This window comes from Labrus bergylta, chromosome 14 (genome assembly GCF_963930695.1).
Source record: "Labrus bergylta chromosome 14, fLabBer1.1, whole genome shotgun sequence".
NCBI classification, from domain to species: Eukaryota; Metazoa; Chordata; class Actinopteri; order Labriformes; family Labridae; genus Labrus; species Labrus bergylta.
This window is the reverse complement of record NC_089208.1, coordinates 23544011-23566499: the sequence shown is the minus strand read 5'-3', so window position 1 is coordinate 23566499 and position 22489 is coordinate 23544011. Positions and strand designations below refer to the sequence as shown.

General features: G+C 44.5%; 1 protein-coding gene across 1 annotated transcript in view; it reads right to left on the bottom strand.

The window, feature by feature from the left end:
* med13a (mediator complex subunit 13a) overlaps positions 1–22489 on the bottom strand; it is a 92483-nt gene that overhangs the window by 14217 nt on the left and 55777 nt on the right. The window contains exons 5-15 of the mRNA XM_020631201.3: positions 20793–20993; positions 20522–20716; positions 20264–20426; positions 19626–19736; positions 16447–17193; positions 12410–12626; positions 8563–8593; positions 7994–8115; positions 7147–7237; positions 5108–5319; positions 3073–3269 (exon numbers count right to left, since the gene is read on the bottom strand). Of these exons, the coding sequence (XP_020486857.1) occupies positions 3073–3269; positions 5108–5319; positions 7147–7237; positions 7994–8115; positions 8563–8593; positions 12410–12626; positions 16447–17193; positions 19626–19736; positions 20264–20426; positions 20522–20716; positions 20793–20993 (2287 nt within the window). The remainder of the gene's footprint in view (positions 1–3072; positions 3270–5107; positions 5320–7146; positions 7238–7993; positions 8116–8562; positions 8594–12409; positions 12627–16446; positions 17194–19625; positions 19737–20263; positions 20427–20521; positions 20717–20792; positions 20994–22489) is intronic.

Below are 22489 nucleotides of genomic sequence, written 5' to 3'. Positions count from 1 at the left end.
ATTCATTATTCATTAGGCTTGTGTACGACAGGAGGAACACAGCGGCAGAGTTTAGGGTTTTAAATGAGGGTCAGGGAGAGTCCAGGGGTCATTAAGAGGATTCCTGTGATCCCCCACACAGCCATGTGGACGATTAGAAGTGATCCCTAAAGGCCGGTGCATAAGATTAAGGTCTGTAATCCAAGCTCCCAGTGCCAATTCTGATAATTTCCTTTAACAAACTCTTGTAAAAAAAAAAAAGCTCTCCCCAGAGGTCCTGATGCACTCATCCTCTAATTGTAGCACGAGAAAAGGAAGGAAGGAAGTTGTTTTTTTTCCAGGTCTTCCCTGAAAAGCAACATTCGGTACATTGCTTCAAATAATAACGTACCACTGATCCAACTGTCTCTCTGCATTTGTAAAGATAGTTTGAGTAATAAGGCAGTGGGGCACGACCACGTTCACAACAAAAAGAAACGCAGAGCGGGCTCCGGCTGCACACATGTTTACACATGAGAGAGCAAGAATGTGGAAGAAAGATGTAGAAAGAGAGAGAGGGTGGGGGGCGAGAAAGAGGAGAGAGAGAGAGAGAGAGAGAGAGAGAGAGAGACAGAGAGAGAGAGAGAGAGACAGAGAGAGAGACAGAGAGAGAGAGAGAGACATTCAATAAACGTCCCTCTGAGGTGAGGTTTATTTTTGGGCTGGCAAGCCACAGTAAGGAAGCAGAGGGGGAGAGTAAAAGTGTGTGTGTGTGTGTGTGTGTGAGTATTAGAGAGCAGGGAAGAGGGTGAGCACATCGTGTCCCCGTCTATATGTGGGGGAACAACTCCTGGCACGGATCCATTAAAAGGAAGTCCCAGCACTACTTTCTCCCCTGCAGCCAGAGCATGCCCCTAAAGTCTGGACGCAGACATTAAAGCTGCACAAACATAACATTATGAGATCTTCACCCCATGATTCTCTGGACACTGGCCAAGCTTGCGGACATCTCTCCCTGCCTGCATATTACCAGGCTTAGCACTCCAATTACACACTTCAATTCTTAATACCTTTAATATGAGCAGGGCTTATTATTCACTCTTTTTATTGGACCACCTTTGTTGCTGGTTGTGCTCTACATTCTCTGTCATGCTCCAGTGTACGGTAATAACAGTGAAATGGTATAAAAAGAATCCTCATAATCGCCAGGCGTAAGTATGTCCCCCAGTTGCAATTAACTCTGCAGCAAAAAAAAAGGAATAAGAAAAATCTTCTTACGTAAAAGTGAGTCAACATTACCGGCTCAGCATAAACCTGCAGCATTAATTTAATGCTAATTGTTCACCGTTTAGTGATAAGAAACAGATCTCTCTTTATCTTAAAGCCAACACATCATGCTGTAACAACACCTGACCTAAAGGACATCCTTAGGCATTTGCTCCAGGCCAGTTTGTCTTAAAGCAGCCCCCCCAGACAATCAATTAAACACTTTTAGTGAGAAGACTCTTAGTCATCCATCATTGGTCAGTTAGTCCCAAAAAGACAAAAGACGTTTTCGAATATGCACTCTGGATAATATCTAGATGATTTCAGGAGGACTGCTCCAGATATTCTCCTGATCTGGTTGTTCAAATCTGCTCCTCACAGCAGGAGAGGATCCCTGTCAGACGGTAGGGGGGCAGAGGGGTCTCCTGAGGTCGTAATACGACGCTATAATGACAATATCTTGTCTTTATATTAATGCTACATTAAGTTCAACAGAATCACAAATATCAACAAAGAGCGGTGAACAACATACTGGAGAACAGAAAACATAATGCAGCAGGTTCATTAGAGCACAGAGATCATAGCAGTCTCATGAATACAGTCTTTGCACCGTACACCGATCACAGGATATCAACATCACCACTGATTATATCCTGCTGCGTCCTCACATCAACCCAGTCGGACTTTCTGCAGAAAAAATTCTCGGGGTCTGACAGGAGAAACTTCAGGTGAAGTAACAGAGGCGAGACGGTTTCAGCCGAGCCAGCAGGGGGAGTGCAGCATGGTGTGTGCGTGCATGTCTGACTGTGTCTGTATGTGGAGCCCCCGCTGTGTCGTGCAAATATTACACCGTCGCAGAATCAGGAAGAATTGCACAAAGACGTGATGACTGCTGAGTTTAGCTATGGCGGTCTGAAAGGGGGCTCGTATTCAGTGGATTAACAGATATGTGTTCTTTTGTTTAACTGCCTTATTGAGCAATTCATGTGTGTAAAAATGTAAACATACAAAGTCAAGTTGACAAAGCTTGAAGCTAAAACAGAAAGTGTTCCCAAAGGACTCAATGCAGAGAACAATGACGAGGTCGACATTACAATAATAAGAGCTGACCTGCCTGTGATAGAGAAAAGCACAAAAATCAATGGTCTGTTTGGGCCTTTCTCTGATAAGAGACTCCCATGTGTGAGTGTGTGTGGACGGCAGCAGAGGTGTAGCTGTGCGTCGTTAAAAGCCACAGCGATAGATATAGCAGAGACCCCACAGCGGCCAGAGCCAGAGCCACTGTGGGGGCCCATCTCACCACTCCAGAGATAATCCTCATCCTCCACCAAGAAGGCATTTTACACTCATTTCTCGGCTCCGCCTGAGGCAGCCATGCATGAGAAATTGAGCAGCCTGCTAAGGGGGGGGGGGGGGGGGGGGGGGGGGTTGTCCAGGGAGAGACCAGAGGATGTGTGTGTGTGGACCGAGAGGGAGCAGAGTCGGAGTGTGTACGCTTCCTTGCACACAGAACGAAAACCAGCCAGCACAGCATCGCCTTCACCAGAGTGTCTGAGTTACTTATTCATGCAGATAAATATTATGTAAGAAGTTTTGAATCACGCTATTATATATAGAAATAAGGCGTGCAGAAGAGTGCTCAGTATTGATACCACAGGAGCCACTTAATGTGTCTCCAATAAGCTGTGATTTAAGTGGATTATTTCACTGTTTGCTGCCTACACACAGATGTCCTGTTACTCTTACTCTAAAGTTCTGAGGAGTGTGAGAACAGCAACACCTGAGGACTTCTCTAAAACAAACAACGTCTCATTTAAAACCCCAGGAAGAAGATTAACAGCGACATACCTGTCCTTGTTGAGGAAGGTCATGACAGGCACAGGGTTGAGCATCTCCCTGCCCATGGTCCAGCTCGGCCTGTAGATGCACTCCTCCGGTATTTTGACAGGCGGGAGACACTGGCTGGGCAAAGTCTTCAGAGGAGCGAACATGGAGCAGCCTACGAAGGCCTGGCACAGCTCTGGCTTGAACACAAATGAATAGTCCTGCGAGACGGACGTAAAAAAGATTAGTAAGGTAGTGAAATAATGATATCTGCAGTGATACTCACAGAAACATCTGTATTCTCTTGGAAGGTAACATCACAGGAAAATGTGACAAATGGCAACATCAGAGAAATAAATCTCTGTTTTCCTGGCTATGACTTCATTGCTTTATGTTCCCATAAACGCAGCATCTGTGGCAGCTAAATCTCAGTCACAAAAGTCGATTACTTATGCCTGATGCAGAGTCTCATCTGAATCTGTCCTTTTTGTTTTGGAGATAAAACATGCACACGTCGCGGCATGCAGTGATGTCATCTACTCATTAGGTCAGATGTCTGTGCAGAATAAGCTTTGAGCATATCCTTTTTGCAAGAAGCCCATGAATGTATAGACAACTATCAGTAGATATAACTTTGACACTGAAGAGAATGTTAAAACGTGAAGATTCCTTGGCAAGTTTTGCAATTCTAGGCAACACATACATTTCATTACAAATGATATCCACATTTTTTAGACACCTGTTGTCATGGTAAACTTTTAGTATCAACAAATATGCCCATATTTACACACTGACTCTAAATGTATTTGAAACCTCTGCAGCCTGTACTTTAAGCAGAAGGTGACACTTCTTCAAACCTTCATCATCCTCAGGTCTACTGATGGATGACTACAGACAGAGTTTTGCAATTCATCGATTTACAAGATATGAGCATTGGCAGGAAACAAACACATTGCAGGAGTCAGAACATGTCGCCATGCTTTCACAACATTTTGATGCCGTCAGATGAAGCTCAAGATGGATATCTGCTATTCTCAAATTGGAGCCAATTTAGTGGTGAAACGTAAGTATTTTTTGTTGGATTTTAGATTCAGTGGCATGTTGCAAACACAGGTATTGTGTAAAACATGAAGGACAGCACAAAACAGAAACAGTGAGTTGAAGCTTATATGAACTTGAATTTTGTTTATTCATAACATCTTATCGTTGTCGCAATACTGAGCAATGTTATCGCAAATCACATCTTTTTCTCATATCATGAACTTGTAAAGAACAAAAGTGTCTGCTCATGGACACTTGATGGCAGGCATGATTGTTGACATCATTAATGAACTTTTAGTCTTACGTTGAGGTCAGACTTCATGTTATAAGCTCGATTATAGCCCGATCCAGCAGATGTAGGGTTTGTGGCCTGTGTATAGTTTTATAGTGAACAACAATCAAGGCCACATCTGGGACGCCTCATGACCTCCTGACAAAAAGTCTAGCATGTTTGATTTTCTTCCTGCCTTCTACAGTGTTTTACGATACGTCGGTGAGGTTGACCAATGAGAGCACAGAGCGCACCGCACGCTCAAAAGTCAAGAGAATAAACAATAAAATGGTGACACGAAATAAGAGCGATGAAGTCAGTGCTGCAAAATGGAACTATGAGACAGAGGAAAAGTTTCTCGAGCTCTGGCAACAACAGCTTTTTGTTTTGTTTACAACCTTCTTTCTGGGTGTTGTCTAGCCCCGCCCCTCTTCCTTCGGACGTCATCATGTCGGTCATGATGATTGGTCAGGTACCACCGTGTAGCTTGTCATGTCAAGTCAGGGTATGAATGTATGGCTCTGTGTTTACCTAATCTGACACAGTGACTGTCTTAACAGAGAGAAAGATGGTGCAGTCTGACCCCGGCATGAATCTGAAGTGTACTCTGAACATACATCAGCCGATAATCACTCACTCTGACTCATGACATGAACGGGCTCCGGCTGTAAATCTAAGCCCGTTGGTTCAGTCAGTTGTTATTTACGCTTCAATATGAGCAGAAAGATTTAGTGACGCTGCGCCCACCTTGATCTCCGATGGCTTGGGGCTGCAGAAACTCTCCTCCACCTCGATCTTGAAGTGACCTGCCAGGGCCGAGGTGCCGTCCAGCATGGTCATGCCCGTGTTGGCCTCCATGCTGCCGTAGTCTTTGCTGCACATGTTCATGGGAGAGTAGCCCATGATGTGCTGCTCTAAGGAGGGAGGCGTGGGAAACATCTGGTGCAGGTCTGCTGAACCTGACGGGGGAGAGAAACAAGGAGCAATCAGACCGTGACAAAGATGCACTGGGATTACATTTGAGACAAAAATGGATTTTGTTACATTAGAAAGAGATTTCAGCACTTTCTATTTAGAGAAAAAAGTATTGCACTTGATTTAATTTTACTTTTCTACGGACTATATGAATAAAATAACCTTCTAAGTATCCGTGACATCCATTTTTTTTACAGTTTCTTTCTTTCTCCCTTTCTCACACTTATAAGTTTTTTTTTTTTCTTCAAATAAACACAATACGCAGCGTTATGAAGGTGCATCACTACACTCCTCTACATGATCATGAGAGAACTTAACATATATGGCTTTAGTATCTTAAACGCACATGAGGCTCTCAATCAAAACAATAACAAAGATGATGTTGAGGAGTCATGGGAGTGATTCTGTCTGCTACTACTTCTTGAAAAACACTACAAAAACACTTTATTATTTATTATTGACCTCTATCATTTAGATCACTGGTTCTCAACTGGTCTAGTCTCAGGACCCAACACCACCTCCTTCATGACAAATCGTCAGTTGGCCAAAGAGTCAGATTTCATTCATTAAAATGTTTTGCTGTTTGGACCTCAGACGGTTCAGATGATACACAACATGTGACCGAAAGACACTAAACAAAACAAACTTGTTTAAAAAGCGCTTCATAGACTCTGACAATATTTTGTTCCTGGCACACTTTAATGACCCTCTAAAAACAGCTCTGCGACCACTTCTGGGTCCCAATCCACCAGTTGAGAAACACTGATTCAGATGACGTAGCAGTATAAAATGTGTTACTCCAGCGGTTCTGACTCTCCTGTTCATCACTACAGTTTCTGTCAGAGGTTTTTTTTCTTCTAGGATCCAAATATGATGAGTGTCTTTTTTTACAGGTAAATAAAAAACAAATGGAAACACACTGGACAGGCTTGAGGTCTAACAGGCATCATGTCCATGTCTGATGAATCCTTCTTTATAGTTCAGGAGATACATATGGGTGAGGAGATTTACAGCACCTATCAGAGCTGTTTATGCAAAGTTAAAAGAGGAGTAAAGGCAGACGCAGCTTCTTTTTATACATCTTATATTTCATGAGCCAATTCCATTCTCTAATAACACCTCTCTATATAAAGAGACCATATTGGGAATATCCAAGGCCAATCATTTGTGTGGTTACGAGACGCTTCCAGGGGCCTAACAAAGCCTCTTCATGGTAAATGGTCAGGATTGCACAGTATCGGTTCATAAAAAGGAAACAAAAGGGTTGATGGGAGACCAATTTGCTTCTCAGTAAAATATAGAGTGTGCTTAAATTCTCTTTAGCTCTGCACGAGAGTCCCCGAGCTCTGATAAATAAATAAGTAAATGAAAATAATACTGAAGATACTGTCTGGTAAAAGTGTGTTTAAACAGATTGGATGCACCTCTCAGACGAGGGGAGGGTAAGCAAAGAAAGCCTCAAAGAAGAAAGCAAGACAGCAGCTCAATGAAGACTCTGCTGTGATCCAAACTCTGACGCACACTCTCCACCACTAGGGGGCCAAGACCAGGGTGAGCAGCAATGATGCATTAGTATTAAAAGCCTAAATTCTAATTAGTGGATATAAAGGATAAAAAGCCATTACACTTAGCAAATGAAATTACGAGCGTGGGGAATACTGTGTTTAAAACTAAGTGACTTGTGGAAAAATCTCAACCACTCACTGTTTTCAAGAGGCTCACAGGGATCAGATTAAGTTTAACACTCGAGGATCCTTGTAGTGTAAAGGAGACAGTGCACCGTGAGGAAAGAGAGACACAGAGATACATACTGATGCAGGACACCGGGTCCAGCGTGGAGGGCTTGGGTTCCTTGCTGCCAAATTTATCGTCCGTTCCATTCACCGTTCGTCTGGAGCCGGGCTGCGGAAGACAAAAATAAAGCGCATTATCACCTGATCATTTAGGAAACTCTTAGTGTCAGGTAGTGTCTCTGGTCTACAGAGGCTGTAGTCCTCTAACGGTTCAGATCCGTCCTGTGGCTCCTGTCCTGCATGTCATTCCCTCTGTCTCTCTGATGTCTGACTCTATCCACTGTCCTATCTCTAAAAAAAAAAGAGGCATTAAAAAGCTGTTTGTCACACATGCACTCCTGAACATTTCTAGAACATTTCCTGTCAGCCTACCCCTGATTTTTGTTATCCACGCTTGTCCCTCATAGCATGAAGTTTTCTCTACATCTTTATCAATGCTTCATTCGTTATTGGACAAAATAGTGTGAAGAACATACAGGCGAGCAGATAAGAGTGTAGAGCTGCTTCGTCATGCACACAACGATCCCATCAGAAATTGTACTAAAGGGCAGGCAGGAAGAAGTCAAACATGCAGCTCATCCCCAAAACATGAATGACATTATTTTGTCTTTGTGCATGTGTGATACAGTATACGACCCCTTTGATATTCCTCACACCTGTGGGGGCAGCATGTCAGTACACACACACTCTCTAACTCTCTCTCTCTCTCACACACACACACACACACTAACTCTATCACTTACACACTCACTCACTAAGTCTCTTACACACTAACTCTATCACTCACACACACACACAAAGTGCGCCAGACCACACGCTGTGTAATCAGACTCTCTTTGCCGTGTGAACCACAGTCTCTACTAACCGCCAGATCGTCCTCGTCCGAGTTGAAGAGGTTGTCCAGGTCGTCGATGGACACCACCAGGTCCGTCTCGTGGATCAGGCTGGTGGAGGCCATGCGGTTGTGAGCTGCCGCCCGCTGAGCATCTGCACAAACACACCGACTGTAAATACTCCAACACCTTGCTCTGAATTCTTGTCCACAATTTGAGAACTCAAAGGCATAAAATCTTGACTCCGGTCAGCTGGAGTGTTTTCAATCGTCTCTATTCAATCAACTCAGGATGCTGATTAGCTTCTAAATTCACTTCCTGACATACCCACAGCATGACTGATCCGTTCTAGGGTTAACATTATGCCCGATCATGAGAGTGAAAACTCCTTATTTACTGAATTGGTCCAGTGTTTATTGAGACTGAACTGAGTGTTATAAACTATTTGTATTTCTTAATGCTATCTCTCCAGATATCGATCAACACCCTCACTGTGCAACCCGTCTGAGGATGTCAGTATGACTTTCATTGTCTCTCTCTCAGAAGCCAAATCAGAAAAAAAATCAGAGGCATGTTGTCAGAACATAAAGAAGCTGCTTACCATCCGATGGCCCTGTTCCTCCATCTTCACCCTGTGAGGACACAGACAAGTTCAGAGAGTCAGATTCAGAGAAAAACAACACAAGCTGATAGATCAATGAAAGACCGGATCATATCTGATCAATCAAAGCTCACATTTCACTTTCAGTACAAGCAGATACATAATCTGTGTTTCCAATAGTATGAAAGTGCACCTCTATATATGCAGGGAATGTCTAGGGGAGTGAGGAAATATGAACTTTTTCTAGTAGGTTTTTATTTGTATTTGACCTTTTTAATTCTCCAAATGATTTAACTCTTCGAACTACTCCAATCTGCTGACTTTGCAGCAAATCTCCTGCCAAACAAACAGAGAGCTTCGCTTTTTCCTCCCTGTGTGAGTCTTCACTTTTGTTTTACAAAATCACCTATGTTAGGCTACCTGTCAGCACTCTCACGGCCACAGAAGCTAAGTGAAGCACACGCGTCACACAAGAACATCACGTTACTCTGAGGTATGCTGCAACCAACATATTATGAAACTGAGTAAACAGATTCATCAATCTTAATTTGTTATATTCAATCATTCCAAATACAATTAGTTAACTCAAATCATATTTCCACATTTTCTATTTTTGATTCAAACACTTCAAATCTCAGATAAAGATCGATTTAAAAACATTTGATGGAACCAGAGTGTGGACAAAAAGCAGAAGTTGGAATAAACAGAAAATAAGTAACATCAAACAGCCATGCAAATAAAAATACAGTGGTTTCTTTTGAAGAGATGAAGCAGAAATAATGACAAAAAATAATCACAATAATGAAAGAGAAAATGGGACAGAAAGAGCCGAGCAGAGAAAGGAGTCTGTTTGCCTCCACTGTGGCAAATGAGATTTCCAGAGTGGATCAGAGTGAAATCATGATCCAAGGAATGGCCTGTTAGGCTCCAACCCAGACGTCAATATGTGGGAGGACTGGCCCTCTGCGAGTGTGCGAGTGTGAGTGTGCGAGTGTGTGTGTGCGTGTGTGTGTGTGCGTGTGTGTGTGTGTGTGTGCTCTCGTGATGGGTTGTGTGGCACACTGTGAGCTGAGCAATCCTAGCTGGGGAACAGGAATGTTGTGTCCCAGCCATTGATTTCATTACGCTCCGGGGCTTTTCTCAGAGTAGCCCAGACTTTAATCCGTCTCCCTTAAAGGACCGATCCACAGCGGTGCACAAAATCCGCAGCAAGGCCACAATCTATAGGTGCTAATGACGCATTAACCCCTCATCAATACCGTGGCCTTGAGAAGGAACGTGTGTGTGCACAGGTTTTACATAATGCAAAAAGCTTGTTGAAGACTCCAAGGCTGCCGGCATGAAGGCATCAAATCACCTTTATCCTCAGTCTCACTTCATCCAGCGGGCCCTGACATAGATGTGCGGCGTCTGTATGATGCCGTGGTTAATGCTCCTCTGAAGTACATGTCACATGGCCTGCAGCGAGGTCAATAACTCTCCAGTTTGAAGATTTTACAGACTGATTGTGTAAGATGCTTACATACGGTTCACACCAGGTGTCTGCACCGGGGAGCCAGCAGCAGCAGTAAGTAGGAGGAGGTTTAGTAGTGTGAACACAGAATAAAGAGGGGCTTTTTCAGTTGTCAAGTTTTGAGTAAGGACAGCCCCTGACTACGTTTTCACACTCTGTAAAGCTGCAGGCCTGCTCGCAATAGAAGAGGTGAAAAGGTCCAGGATATATACTGCAATGTCTTTATTCACCAACGTTATCTATAAAGAGCTAACACTCCACATCAGACAGGGAGGAGGTTAAATTTCCTGCAGCTGCAGAGAGTAAAAGATGCTCATAAAAGGCCCAAAATTTGTGAGGGAGACCCGCACACATGTGGTGGATACACACACACACTGCACATAAAGCAGACAGTGGAACGGCTCCATTGCACAGACTGCTCTTCAGAGACTCTCCTCTCCACTGAGAGCTTCCTTCACCCTCACTCTTTCAGCACGGACCACGGGGACAGAAGAGAAGCAAAATATTTGAGTGTGCTTTTTAAGCTTAATGGTCCAGTGAGCCAGGTTTGTTGCCGTGGTTAGACTCCAGGCTGTGTGAAGCCTGATGCAGACACGCGGCCAAGGAACACACACACACACACACACACACACACACACACACACACACACACACACACACACACACACACACACACACACACACACACACACACACACACACACACACACACACACACACACACACACACACACACACACACACACACACACACACACACACACACACACACACACACACACACACACACACACACACACACACACACACACACACACACACACACACACACACACACACACACAGTCTCTCTTTCAATGCTGGGGGCGATCCCAAGCTAACAGGTGGCCGTTGTCTGGAGCCAGAGCCAACAACCTCAGAGGCAGAGCGGAGGACTACGAAGGGAGAGGGCAGATCAAACAGGAAAAACAAAACAACTTAAAGGAAATTGGACAGGCTAACTATTTGGTGTTCCTCTGGGCTCCACTAACAATGGTGATTCAGGAATAGCTTCCTGTTCTGTTAGACTTGGGCAGTGAAAGCGGATGCATGCGGAAAGCGGTTACAGCTTTATTTTTAGTGCAGTATTGCTGAGGATGCTGATGGCCTATTTTTCTACCTCGCCTGCTCCCTGATCTTAAAATCAGTCCTCTTGTTCCCTTTTTTTTCTTTTTTTACCCTCGGGCAACTTGTGAGGGAAGATGGATGAAGTGGTTACCCTCCGTGCTGCCTTTTAGGGACGCTACATAGCACTAAGCATATTTCAAGCTGCAATAAATCCAATGGGGTGTGGCTGCAAACTGGAAGCAGCAAGCAGCCAACTTGGAAACGGCACCGCGTGTGCTGGGCTTATTTCCAGACAGAGTTAAGTTAGACGTGGACTGTTTTCAGCTCAACTAGTCACGATAAAGAAATGATGTCGGAGTGGAAGCTGAGCCGTATAAATATCCCACCAGGAAGTAACGCTCTTTGGTGACTAATCGAAGTCGAATCTTTGTGCTGAAAACTATTGAAGTACAATCCATGGCTATTTACAAAAAATAGCACACCCCCCCCCCCCCCCCCCCCACCCCCCGTCTGCTTGTCTCGACTCTGATGAGCTGGAACGTGTCGGTCTGCCACACAATTTTAACTTGGAGCCATGAATTAATAAAGGCCTTTTAACGTTTGCCTACTTCACTCTTTAGAGGATTTTTTTCACTTAAGTGATAAACACATCAGGCTTATTTTTTCATCGTATCGTTCCCCCCTCCTAATGAGCACCTGTTTGCTTCTCAGCTTGATTGAGGATCCCCACAGCGCTCCTATAACCTTTCATGTCCTAAATCATAGTTTCAGTAAATTTACGTTTAGACTTTATATCATCTCAAATTTTCACGTCAAGGCACAGTAAGTAAATTACGTCACCAGGGGGCTCTCGATCAAAACAATAAGAGAAGATGAGATCGAGGCTGGCAGAAATCATGGGAGTGATTCTCTCTGCTGAGTTTGTTCAAATAAGATGCAGGTAGTGATGAAAGAGTTGGTGTAGAGAGTGTTTGGGGGGAGATGCAGTCAGATGTTTGAATGTTAGGTAATATTTACCAATATAGAAAGGGACTGCAGGTTGTTGTTATGGAAACAAGTTACAAAACCTGGTTTCATTTCATCTGTACAACATTAAGTTGATAATATGTAGGACAGAGTACAATAGCTGAACCATGGGAGATTATTTAACATGACCTCCATCTGTGCACGAGACAAACAAAGCATTTTAAAAGACGAGCGATACCCCCGGTCATTCCCTTTCCTTACCTTATGTTTCTTGCCTGGCTCGCGCTCCCCTCCTCCCTTATCCTTCTTGTTAGAGAATGTGAACTTCACATCTCCTTCCTCGAAGGCGTAGGGGTCCACCTCCGGCTCGTGGTCTCCGTCGGTGATGGCAGCAGACAGGTACTGGTTCCTCCTGGCTCGATACATCTGGAGCCGTTCTTCAGACACCTTCAGAGGCCATTTAGATGTGGACATCACCCTGAGGACGGGGAAGAGAGGAGGTGTGAGGACTTTGGAGTCAGACTGCACCATGCATTGTTTCAGCGTTGTCATAGTGATGTTTGCATGTGGAAATAGCATTAAAATATGATGTTTGATGCCAAATAAATGTATTTTAACAGAGCATGGTCCAAGTGCTTCACTGCTTGATACAAATGAAAACTTGCAAGATTTTATTTTCATCACTAATCTACAAGAAGAGTTTGTCTGAGTAACAAGTGCAGCCCTTCACTAGACCAGAACGCGCAAAGATCTGATCACCGGGTATGCAAAGTCTGTGAATCACCTGCCTGTAATATACAAACCACATTGATACAGTTACATCTGAGCTGGATGTTAGAGACAGGCATGAACCTAGACGAGGAGGCTTTATAGGTTTTCTGCAGGAACCTGTCACGTTGATGGTTAACGCTGTGTGTGGCTACATATGTGAAATGTTTATGGAGCAGATTGACTACAGAGTGTGTGCTTTTGGCAGCTCCATGTGCACCTCACTTAAGGAATGAAGTTATAGAGAAAAAAGGCTTTAAAAGACATTAAACCTAGATTTTTAAAACTTAGGGCATGTGTCCATGTTTGGTGCTTTTCAGGGCAGAAAAGCGCCGGCCGTGCGTCTTGTCTCAAGGAAACTTTATTCCTACAACACATTTCAGCAACAACACAATTCTAAGTACTTCACACAAGACCTAAAACGAAACATTCAAAGAAGACATGACAACAGTCTCTTGACGATGGTCACTGTATGACCGAGTCACTGCTCAGTTGTTTTTTTGCTATTTGAGATTGTTTTTATTCCTTCACTATGAGGAGGATGCTTGCCCTCCGCTTTGTCTGGATGATGAAACTGATTAATGACGACGTCCTCGCTATCGTGGCTCCGATCAGACATGGAGCAAGGGGTTCACGACATGATCCATACAGTGGGAGACAAAAGAAATACAGGGAATAATTGGTGAGGTCAACAGCGCCCTTCTTAAAAGTAGAAATATTTACAACTAGAAGCGCTCGGAGCGTCTGCACAAAGAAAAGCTGAGGGCTCGGAAAAAGGGACAGTGGGTGCTGCACCGTTTCTCAAGGTGGCTGCCTGCTGATGCAAACGCTCTCTCCTCATTGGGAACAATTAAAAAATAGAAGCAACAGGTAGGGATGGAGCAGAGACCCAACAATGTTGGTGCAAAGTTAATGCAGTTTTAGAACCATTAATAGATTATGTGTGCATAGAACAAATACAACATCCAAGTCAGACATGTCATCTTTCTCCCTAAACTTTTCAGTTTAGGTGTCTCAGAGTGGTGGAAGTCCAATTTAAAATGACCTAAACCATAAAAGATACTATTGATAGTTAAGGAAATGTGTAGATGACTACTGGAGTGCATGTTTTAGGTATAATTTCATACATTCTGCTATCTTACTGTGGAGCAGCAACAATCAGAGTTCCACTTTGTAGTGAACAGATTCCAAAATGATGTTTCTATAACCGACCGCTTCAAAAGATCGGTGGTATTATTATTTGATCAGATAAGATAAAGGAGAGAGGAATGTGAGTAGAGAAGTAGAAAACTAACAACCACATTTCCTCAACTACTCTGTTTTGGCCCGATGCTGCCTGATCTCATATGTCATAGTAGCTGCCATATTTATCTGCAGAAACAGAAATGGCAGCGATTGCAAACTATCCTGACAGCTGTCATGCAGCAGAAGTGGATGCATCATGTTTGTTGTCAGACAATTACATTTCTAGCAGATTTATGGAGACGTGCTGACTGCCACACTGACTGCTCGTACACTCGCAGACAGACACATTCATCACTTGTTACTGGGACATCAAAACCTCTTATGTGGCTCCGACTGTGGCCTACTTGTTCCATATATGTAACAGAGCAGGGAGAGGAAGAAAAAGAATCACAGGCTGCTCAGGAGAGGAGGGACTGACCCAACTTTTGTGCTATCCCTGCTCTCCACTGTCTCCTATATTTCTCTGTACTCCTGTCCTCTCGTCATGCCTGTGCAGCTCTGATGTGAGGTGATGGTGTGCAGTGGCCTGGGCCAGAGATTAGCCGCCATTCAGAGCCGTGGCCGGGAGGATTACAGCTCACTAGAATAGCCCGTCCATGCGGCTGGCCCCTTGGGATTGCGTAACCCCACTGCTAATTCCCACTACGGCCACCCTACGGCCTGCTGGTCACTCTGCCTGTCTTCACACTGGACAAGCCCCCCCTCTCCCTCGGTCCATCTGTGATTCTCCTCCTTGCTCGGTGCCAGTCTTTCTTCTGGGCCTGCCAAACTGACAGCCTGCAGACAGCATTTCTTTTCGGCTTCAACTGTATCACAATAGCTGAGGTTTTTCCCTTTATCTAATCCGACCATTACTCTCTCCAGGCTGAGGTGCATGTGCGCGTTTGGGGATCGATGAGTAGTGCTGGCCCTGCACATTGGTGATGTATGATGTCAAAAGGGCACATAGCAAGAGATTAACATGCTGTGTGCAGCTAAGCGCTACATCTAACATTTTGACACCGAGGGGCGAGAGTAAGGTGGGGGGATCAGAGAGAGAATGAGAAAGAGGAGAGGGTGGGTTAAGGATCACCTCTCTTACAAATTAATCATTATTATTTATTAAAGGCAGGTTTTAAATGTTCCAATCATTCAGATATCATTTCCATACCTTCACTTGAGTGTTGGCTGATACAAAGTAAACCTCTGGTTTACTGAAGGAATCACAGAAGGAATCCAAATGTTAAAAACAGCTCAGGCTAATGTTAGCTGCACTTGCTGTGTCTGCTTTGAAGTGTAATCAGAAAACATGTATGGCCAGCGTTTTGCCAGCTTGCATTAGCCACTAGCCAGACTGATGTCTTACTCTCTACTAGCAGTGAAACACTTTCTTCCAAAACTCTCAAACACAGATTTTAAGTAGGAGTGAGCGATAAATTTCATCAAAGATAACATCTTATTTGTTGCTGTAACGATGTGCAAAATGACAACAATGAGTATGTCCCTCATCTTGAAAAAAAAAACAATTCAAACTATCCTCGATAGTTCACAGACATAAACTGAATATGATGGAGCCTCGTAGGACAGACGTCTGCACACATGCCTGTTGAGAACGCACGCAGTGTTCATGCATCACAACAAGCTAAGCTAGCATAGCTGAAGTTACAAACGAGTTACAAAACACCAACACTACCAGCCTCCAAATCAACGCAGTTAGCTTTTATGGAGGAGGCTTGGATTTGAAAATGGATGGATGTCGGAAAGCTTGACAACTCACTTGCAAATTAACCACCGCTAAGAAAATTTAGATTTATGAGAAGCTTGGGGAGTGAGCAGTCGACCACGACTGAGAAGCTCAGGTACCGGCAAAACAAAAACACGTTCAGCAAACTCGTTCAGCAAGAAGGGCGACAGATGGCAAGACATGACAAACGCTTTCATCAATAAGGTTGCAAAATGATCTAATTCAAGCAGTAGAGAGAGATGGTTTCACAACTTTTGACCCAAGCATAGCTTAGCTTAACAAGCTTTAGTAATAGCTTTAGTTTGTCTTTGTTCAATATTTTAACACAGTAAAGCATGTGGGCCACTTTGAAATCCTCAGATAACAAATCATTGAGGACAAGTCAGGAGGGCTGAGATGCCTCCCTGCTGTGTCAGTCTGTGAATGGCGGTGTGCCGTCGCCGTGTGTGTGTGTGTGTGTGTGTGTGTGTGTGTGTGTGTGTGTGTGTGTGTGTGTGTGTGTGTGTGTGTGAAACAGAAAGATATTGCATCACATAGTATGTATAAGACAGCTGTCACTCACTCTGTAACTGACACCACGTTGTCCTGTGATGCCGAGGCGTCTTCCCTCAGTTTGTCCCCGGGCAGCAGCGGCGTCTGCATCTCGGCTTCTTTCCTGCGGGGGAGGTTGAATAACCGCCACGGTGTGTGTGAGCTGTCCTCCTCCAGGTTGACCGCCGTGCCCACGTACATGCTGGGTTCAGGAGGATCGGAGTAGGTCGAACCTCCGGGGTGGGAGTGATGCGAGTGGAAGTGCTGACTTAGACCTTCTTGCCCTCCGGGATCCTCGCCGCCACCCTTCATCCCGACCAGACAGGGCTCCGGGGGCGGCTGGTAAAAGTGTTGACTGTTGGGGGTTGAAGGGTTCTTCATGCCCTCCCCTGACTCCTCGCTACGCTCGCAGGGGTGGGGGCTAAGTGGTGGGGGTTGTGGGGAGTTGGTGTGTTCCGACGCTCCTGTGTTGACCCCACTGTGTAGCTGGGGGGCTTTTTGTATTGTAGAGACATCCGTTGATCGTATAGTAGTGAATCTTCCTCCATCCTGGCCTCTCATGGCTAACCTTTGTCCGGCTGAAGTCTCCGTCTCTAGTGAAGCGTCGTCACAGGCCAGGCTGCGATGATGGAACGGTGTCTGAGGTCTTTTTAGCTGCTTGTCACCTTTCTCCGGCTTCTCTCCCCCCGCTTTGTGCTTGGTAGCGGGCTGGGTGGGTTGTCCTGCAGACTGAGGTTGTCCGGGGGTGCTGCCCGCTCGCTGCTTCACTGATTTGTATCTGCAGAAGAAGAAAAAAAAACACAGAAATATGGTGAGACTATGAGGCATCGCAGACACAACACAGACCGGCAGCGGATAGAGAGATTATCTGTCAAACAGTGAGAAGCTGCAGGTTCATTCTCTATTCTCATGATGCACAGAGATCTTCTGCTGCTTACATAAAATCCCTGCAACATCTGCTACTTCTAGAAAACATCAATAATATCCATGACCGTCACCTTCAAAGTGGAAGCACATTTGATTCACGTCAAATCAAGAAGCAGACAGACAACAATTAAAGTTGCAGGAGTTTAAAACTGCAGACTCATTACCTGGACAAAATGCATTTTTATAAAAGAGAATGAATAATGAAATAAATTAAATACTGTGGGGAGGAGAGATTATAATTGTTCAAATAAGGAAGTTAAGAAGATGCTTGAGAAACCAAGGCGTCACCATGACATTCAGCATCTGTTGGTTTCCTAGTGACATCACCTGGTCTGAAAACAACGTTGTACTGCAGTGTAGTTCCTCCTTGATCCATCCAATCAGCTCTAAGAGTTTGGCAAGCACATGAACCGAGGACTTTTAACCAGATTGAACCATCATGATGTGCAATACAAGTTAAGTACAAGTCGGACGTAAAGAAACAGAAAGACCAGGTTACATTTCTGTGTTCTTTCTGTCCTCTGAAGAAGTCAAAAAGCTCCAGCAACACTTGTAGTACGAAGATCAACCTTATTAACAAATTAGACCGATGCAACCGGATGAAGGCCACAAGCCCTTCTCATCCATGCACTCCTGAAAATATCTGCATGTTCAGTAACTTTGACCAGAAATGTGGCGGGAGAAAGCCCAGGGTCTGGTTGAAAGTTTCAAACACGCAGCTCACACCGCACATTTTAAGGACGTTTGTGTTTGTGTGGTAAAGGCTTTGGATGCAAAACAGGACTAATGCTAAATGTACATACAGAGCAGAGAGGCAGGGTGATGCACACACCTGACTGAACTCACTAAATCTGTCACCTTGTAGAAAGGCTCTGCTTAAGCTTGAAACAATCAGATAATAGTTTTAATTTCTGATTCAAACGCCGCGGCAGCACCCTCACCCTCTCTTCAGTCACCGTCTTCACTGCTAATTGGCCGCTGCTCTTAAATTTGGTGAGAATAGACCAATCTGAGTCGTGTGTTTCCCAACAGTAACAGTGACCTCCTCCTCAATAAAGGCTTCAGTTAATGCGTTTAGGGGGAGCCTTTTTCCACCCCTGCAAAATACAATGAAGATATAAAGGGAAGTAGACAAAATAGAAAGTGAGGCTTTGTGCCACTAGAGGTCAATTTGTAGATCTGATCTAGTTTGTGACTTCAATCTGTCGTCTGAACCGAACTGTAGAGCTGGTGATCTGCTGACCCTCTACAGCTGATCAAGCCTTCGTCTGCTCACCTTCTTTTAACCACTCACTCTCCACCGTCTCTTTAATAGCCGGGTCACTAGCGTGTCCTGACAATCAGATGTCAAGATAAGCAGACACATGGAAGGCTTCCATCTACAAAACAAAGCTAATGGCCATTAAAACTGGCAACGCACAGAGCTTCCCATTTCTGTGTCGCCAAAGTGTTGGGCGCCTTCCAACAAATTAACATGCTCCAGCTGACTGGCCCAATCCACTCTGCTCTCGTCTGCCGTCCAAGTCGGCTTTCCTCTCCTCTAGGTGGACAAAAAAAAAAAAAAAAGAGCTGAGTGCGAAGGATTCCCCGGTGGAAATATGCCCAAACTGACAAGGTGCCAACCAATCAGAAGACACATAAACTTCACTAGATCTTCCTCATCAACTATCAGACCTATGAATATTTATGTTTGATAAAAAACATATTACAATTGATTACAATTAAATGCTTTTCAAAGAATGTTGACGATCAAGACTTGATCGATTAATCTTCATAGCTCCAAAGTGTTCTTCCTGTTCCGTGTGTCCTGGCACCCTTCATGAACATTAAAGAGAATACGCCCTTTACGCCGACACATATGAACTCAGCGGACATGTTTCATTCATCACAGTTAAGAGCTTCAACACGCATCCTCCTCACAGTTTCCCTCGAGCGCTCCATCAGAGGTCAAACTATTATTTCTGCCTCCAATTATTGTGGGAATAAAACTGTGGCTTACGAAAGAGCCGAGCGGAGGTTTCAGCCGGGCACAGCTGTCATTTACACAAAATAGTGATAAATTGAAAAGTATGAAGACTAATATGCTTGTCAAGGTCTAGACGTGGATAAAACCTGCAGATATTTTTGCTGACTTCAGTCGTCTGTGCCGGTATTCAAAGCTCCGAGGACTCTGGCTAACCTCTTTGAAAAGACTTTGAGCGCACACACACACACACACACATATATATATATGAGCAGAGCAATACCTGTATTAACTGAACGTTCACATGGGAAATGACTGACCTGGAGCAGCTGCAGTACGACCTCTGTGAAGGCTCCACAAAATCCCAGGCTCCCACTTTCTCGGCCAGATCCTCGTCACAGGTACCGTTGGTCGCTGCGCAGAATTTCCGCCTTTCAGGAGGGAAGAAAAAGTGTCAAACATGATTCTGCTGAGGGAGACTTTAAGTCACAAAGTCTAGCAACAACCTCATTTAAAAATAACCCATTTATATTATATTTAAAACACACAAATCCTTTAACTGAGCACATCGCTTTCCCATGATCCTTTGGTGCACAGTGGTGATTGTTATAAGCTTTGTGCTGCTGAGGCTGATTTCATCACCCCGGCCTGGAGCGGGAATATTTGGGCTGATGAGCTAACAGCTAACTCCAGCCGACAGTCTGTGCTTGGTCAAGAGGCAGCAGATCTGGGAGTGCTCCCAATGTGTCAGACTCACTGATGGTGAAGAAAACTAAAGACCAAAGGGACACAACCGAAACCATCCCGCACTTTAATTACTCCTGATTATTGCTTCCATCTAGGACTTTCTGGTAGTTAAGTGTGGTTTACTAATTATCTGCATTATTATCTATGAGCTGTTGTTTTTCTGCTAGGTTTCATTTATATCATAATGGATCTGTGTCTTCAGTAGACTCACTTGTTCTGTGCACGATTGATATTGCACTCTTGCCAGACGCGCTCCACCACATGACTGGCTAGCCGGCGAGGGATCTTGCCTCCATGATGACTCGTTCTGTCCAAACTGAACGCATCCGTTGAGGAAGGCATTTTCACCCACTTCTGGGCCGAGTGAGAGTCCACTGCAGGGAGCAAAAAGTGAGGCGGAAAACAACCGGATTAATAACAAGGATCACAGCGTCAGACTGAGATCTAACTTAAGTCTTTGTAGCACTACCTGTCTGCGCCTCCTCAGGCGACGTGGGAGGGGTGAGGGTCACCAGAGACATGGCGGGCTCTCGCTGGGACGCAGGCACTTGGTGGCCACCCGAGTAGACGGCAGTGCAGTGCGAGGACCCCACAGGGGCCACAACTGGGATGTCTGACTGGGGCACCAGCACTAAGCATGCTGGGTACACCATCCGCACACCACCTGGAGAAACACACATGTTTAGGAACCGAAGCTTTGCCTGAAAACGGGCCAGCTTAAAAATATCAAGCCCACTCACCTACGAGGACCTCCACAGAGGCAAGAGAGTCATCCTCCCAGTCCATGTCCTCCGCCTTGTCCTCCGACGCACTCTCCTTGGCGCTGGGGCTGATGGGATAGAACTGGTTCCACTCCTCAATCAGCTTCTGCGTGGGCGGGTCTGACATCTTGAACGACTGGCCGGTGAGTGTCCCGTTCAGGCCGAAAGGACTCAGGATGACTGCAGAGAAGAGAGGACGATTAAATGGTGTGAATCAGAATAATGACATCATCAGCTCTGTAAACAACCCCCTCGGTGTTATTCCTGTTAGCTTGTTGTCCTTCTCTGCTCAAACATTCAGCTTTCTCCTGTTTGGTTCTTACTTCACTTCCTACTTGGGGCGGGAATCATGGAGTAAATCACAATATGATACGTGGCCCACAACAACGGTTGTATCATGATACAGCGATTCTACGATAATCGATTTATTTTTTAAGGCTTTCATACCTTTATTTTTAGAGATACAGAGGACAGAGCCAGTGACCGGGAGAGAGAGCGAGAGAGAGAGAGAGAGAGAGAGAGAGAGAGAGTAGGGATTGAGATGGGAGAAAGGGACCACAGGTCAGATTCAAAGCGTCTCTGTACATGGAATGTGTGCCCTAACCACTAGGCCACCAGCGTCCCTGCTCATTTGAAAGACAGTCTGATGAAGATAAATCACACTATCTGATGAGATGAATATAAAGAGGTTGAAGTGTGGAATTCATGTATTCATACGCTGCAGGTTGGCGTCAGTTTCTCCTCTTCTCGTGCTTCATCTCTTTACTTATCTGACGTTATCCTGAATCTGTCTTACTCTCCTTTGGAAAAAAAACATGCACATCCCTCAGAGGGTGCTGGATCCAAAAACACAAGTAGGTAAAGAAAAGCAAAACAAGATCTGCACACCACGGAGCTTCCGTTTGAAGGATTTATTGATAAGTGATGTTTCGAGCCAACACGCTCAAGACTGACATCATTTGCTTTTCTCAACTTATTCTCCTTCAACCAATAACTTCTGTCATGAAGTCATGAAGCAGTGACAAGGTGAGTTACACCGACAGAGAAATCTGTTCAAACAGTATTCTACTTTTAATGTTCAATATAAGAGGACAAGCATTCAATAATCTCGTCACATACATCAGGATAATGATTTGATTTGCCACATGGATATTTTCTTACCCTCTACATCCAAATATGTTTTATTTCAATTCTATGCTTCTTCTTCCATTTTTTTTTTTTTTTGCTCAAATTTTTTTTCATTTATGTTTCAAAACCATTCTCACATTTTGTCACATCTGCTGTTATTATTTGTCCTCAACTTGTCCTCTTCTTCCTTCTCTAGTCTTTCCGTTATTCCTTTTTGTTCATACATTCTCTCATTGACCATCTTCTTTTTAATCTTGGAACAATCTAATGTCTCTAATCTTGGTTGTTGGTCCTTTATGTCTTCTCCTGTAAGCTTTCCTCTCCCGCATCATTTTTCTTTTCAGGCCCAACCGTCGGCGCTCTGACCTTTCCCTGAGCACTGCTGGACCCATTCGGTCCCGGCTGACTCGCCGAATACTTACAGAGCAATCCAGATGCCAATTATTGGCAAGCGGTGGCCTCTCAGAGCCCATAAACAGAGGCTTATAAAAAGGGGGCCACTCCTCAGCAAACACACTCGACTGCACAGACATATGGGAGTCAGACGG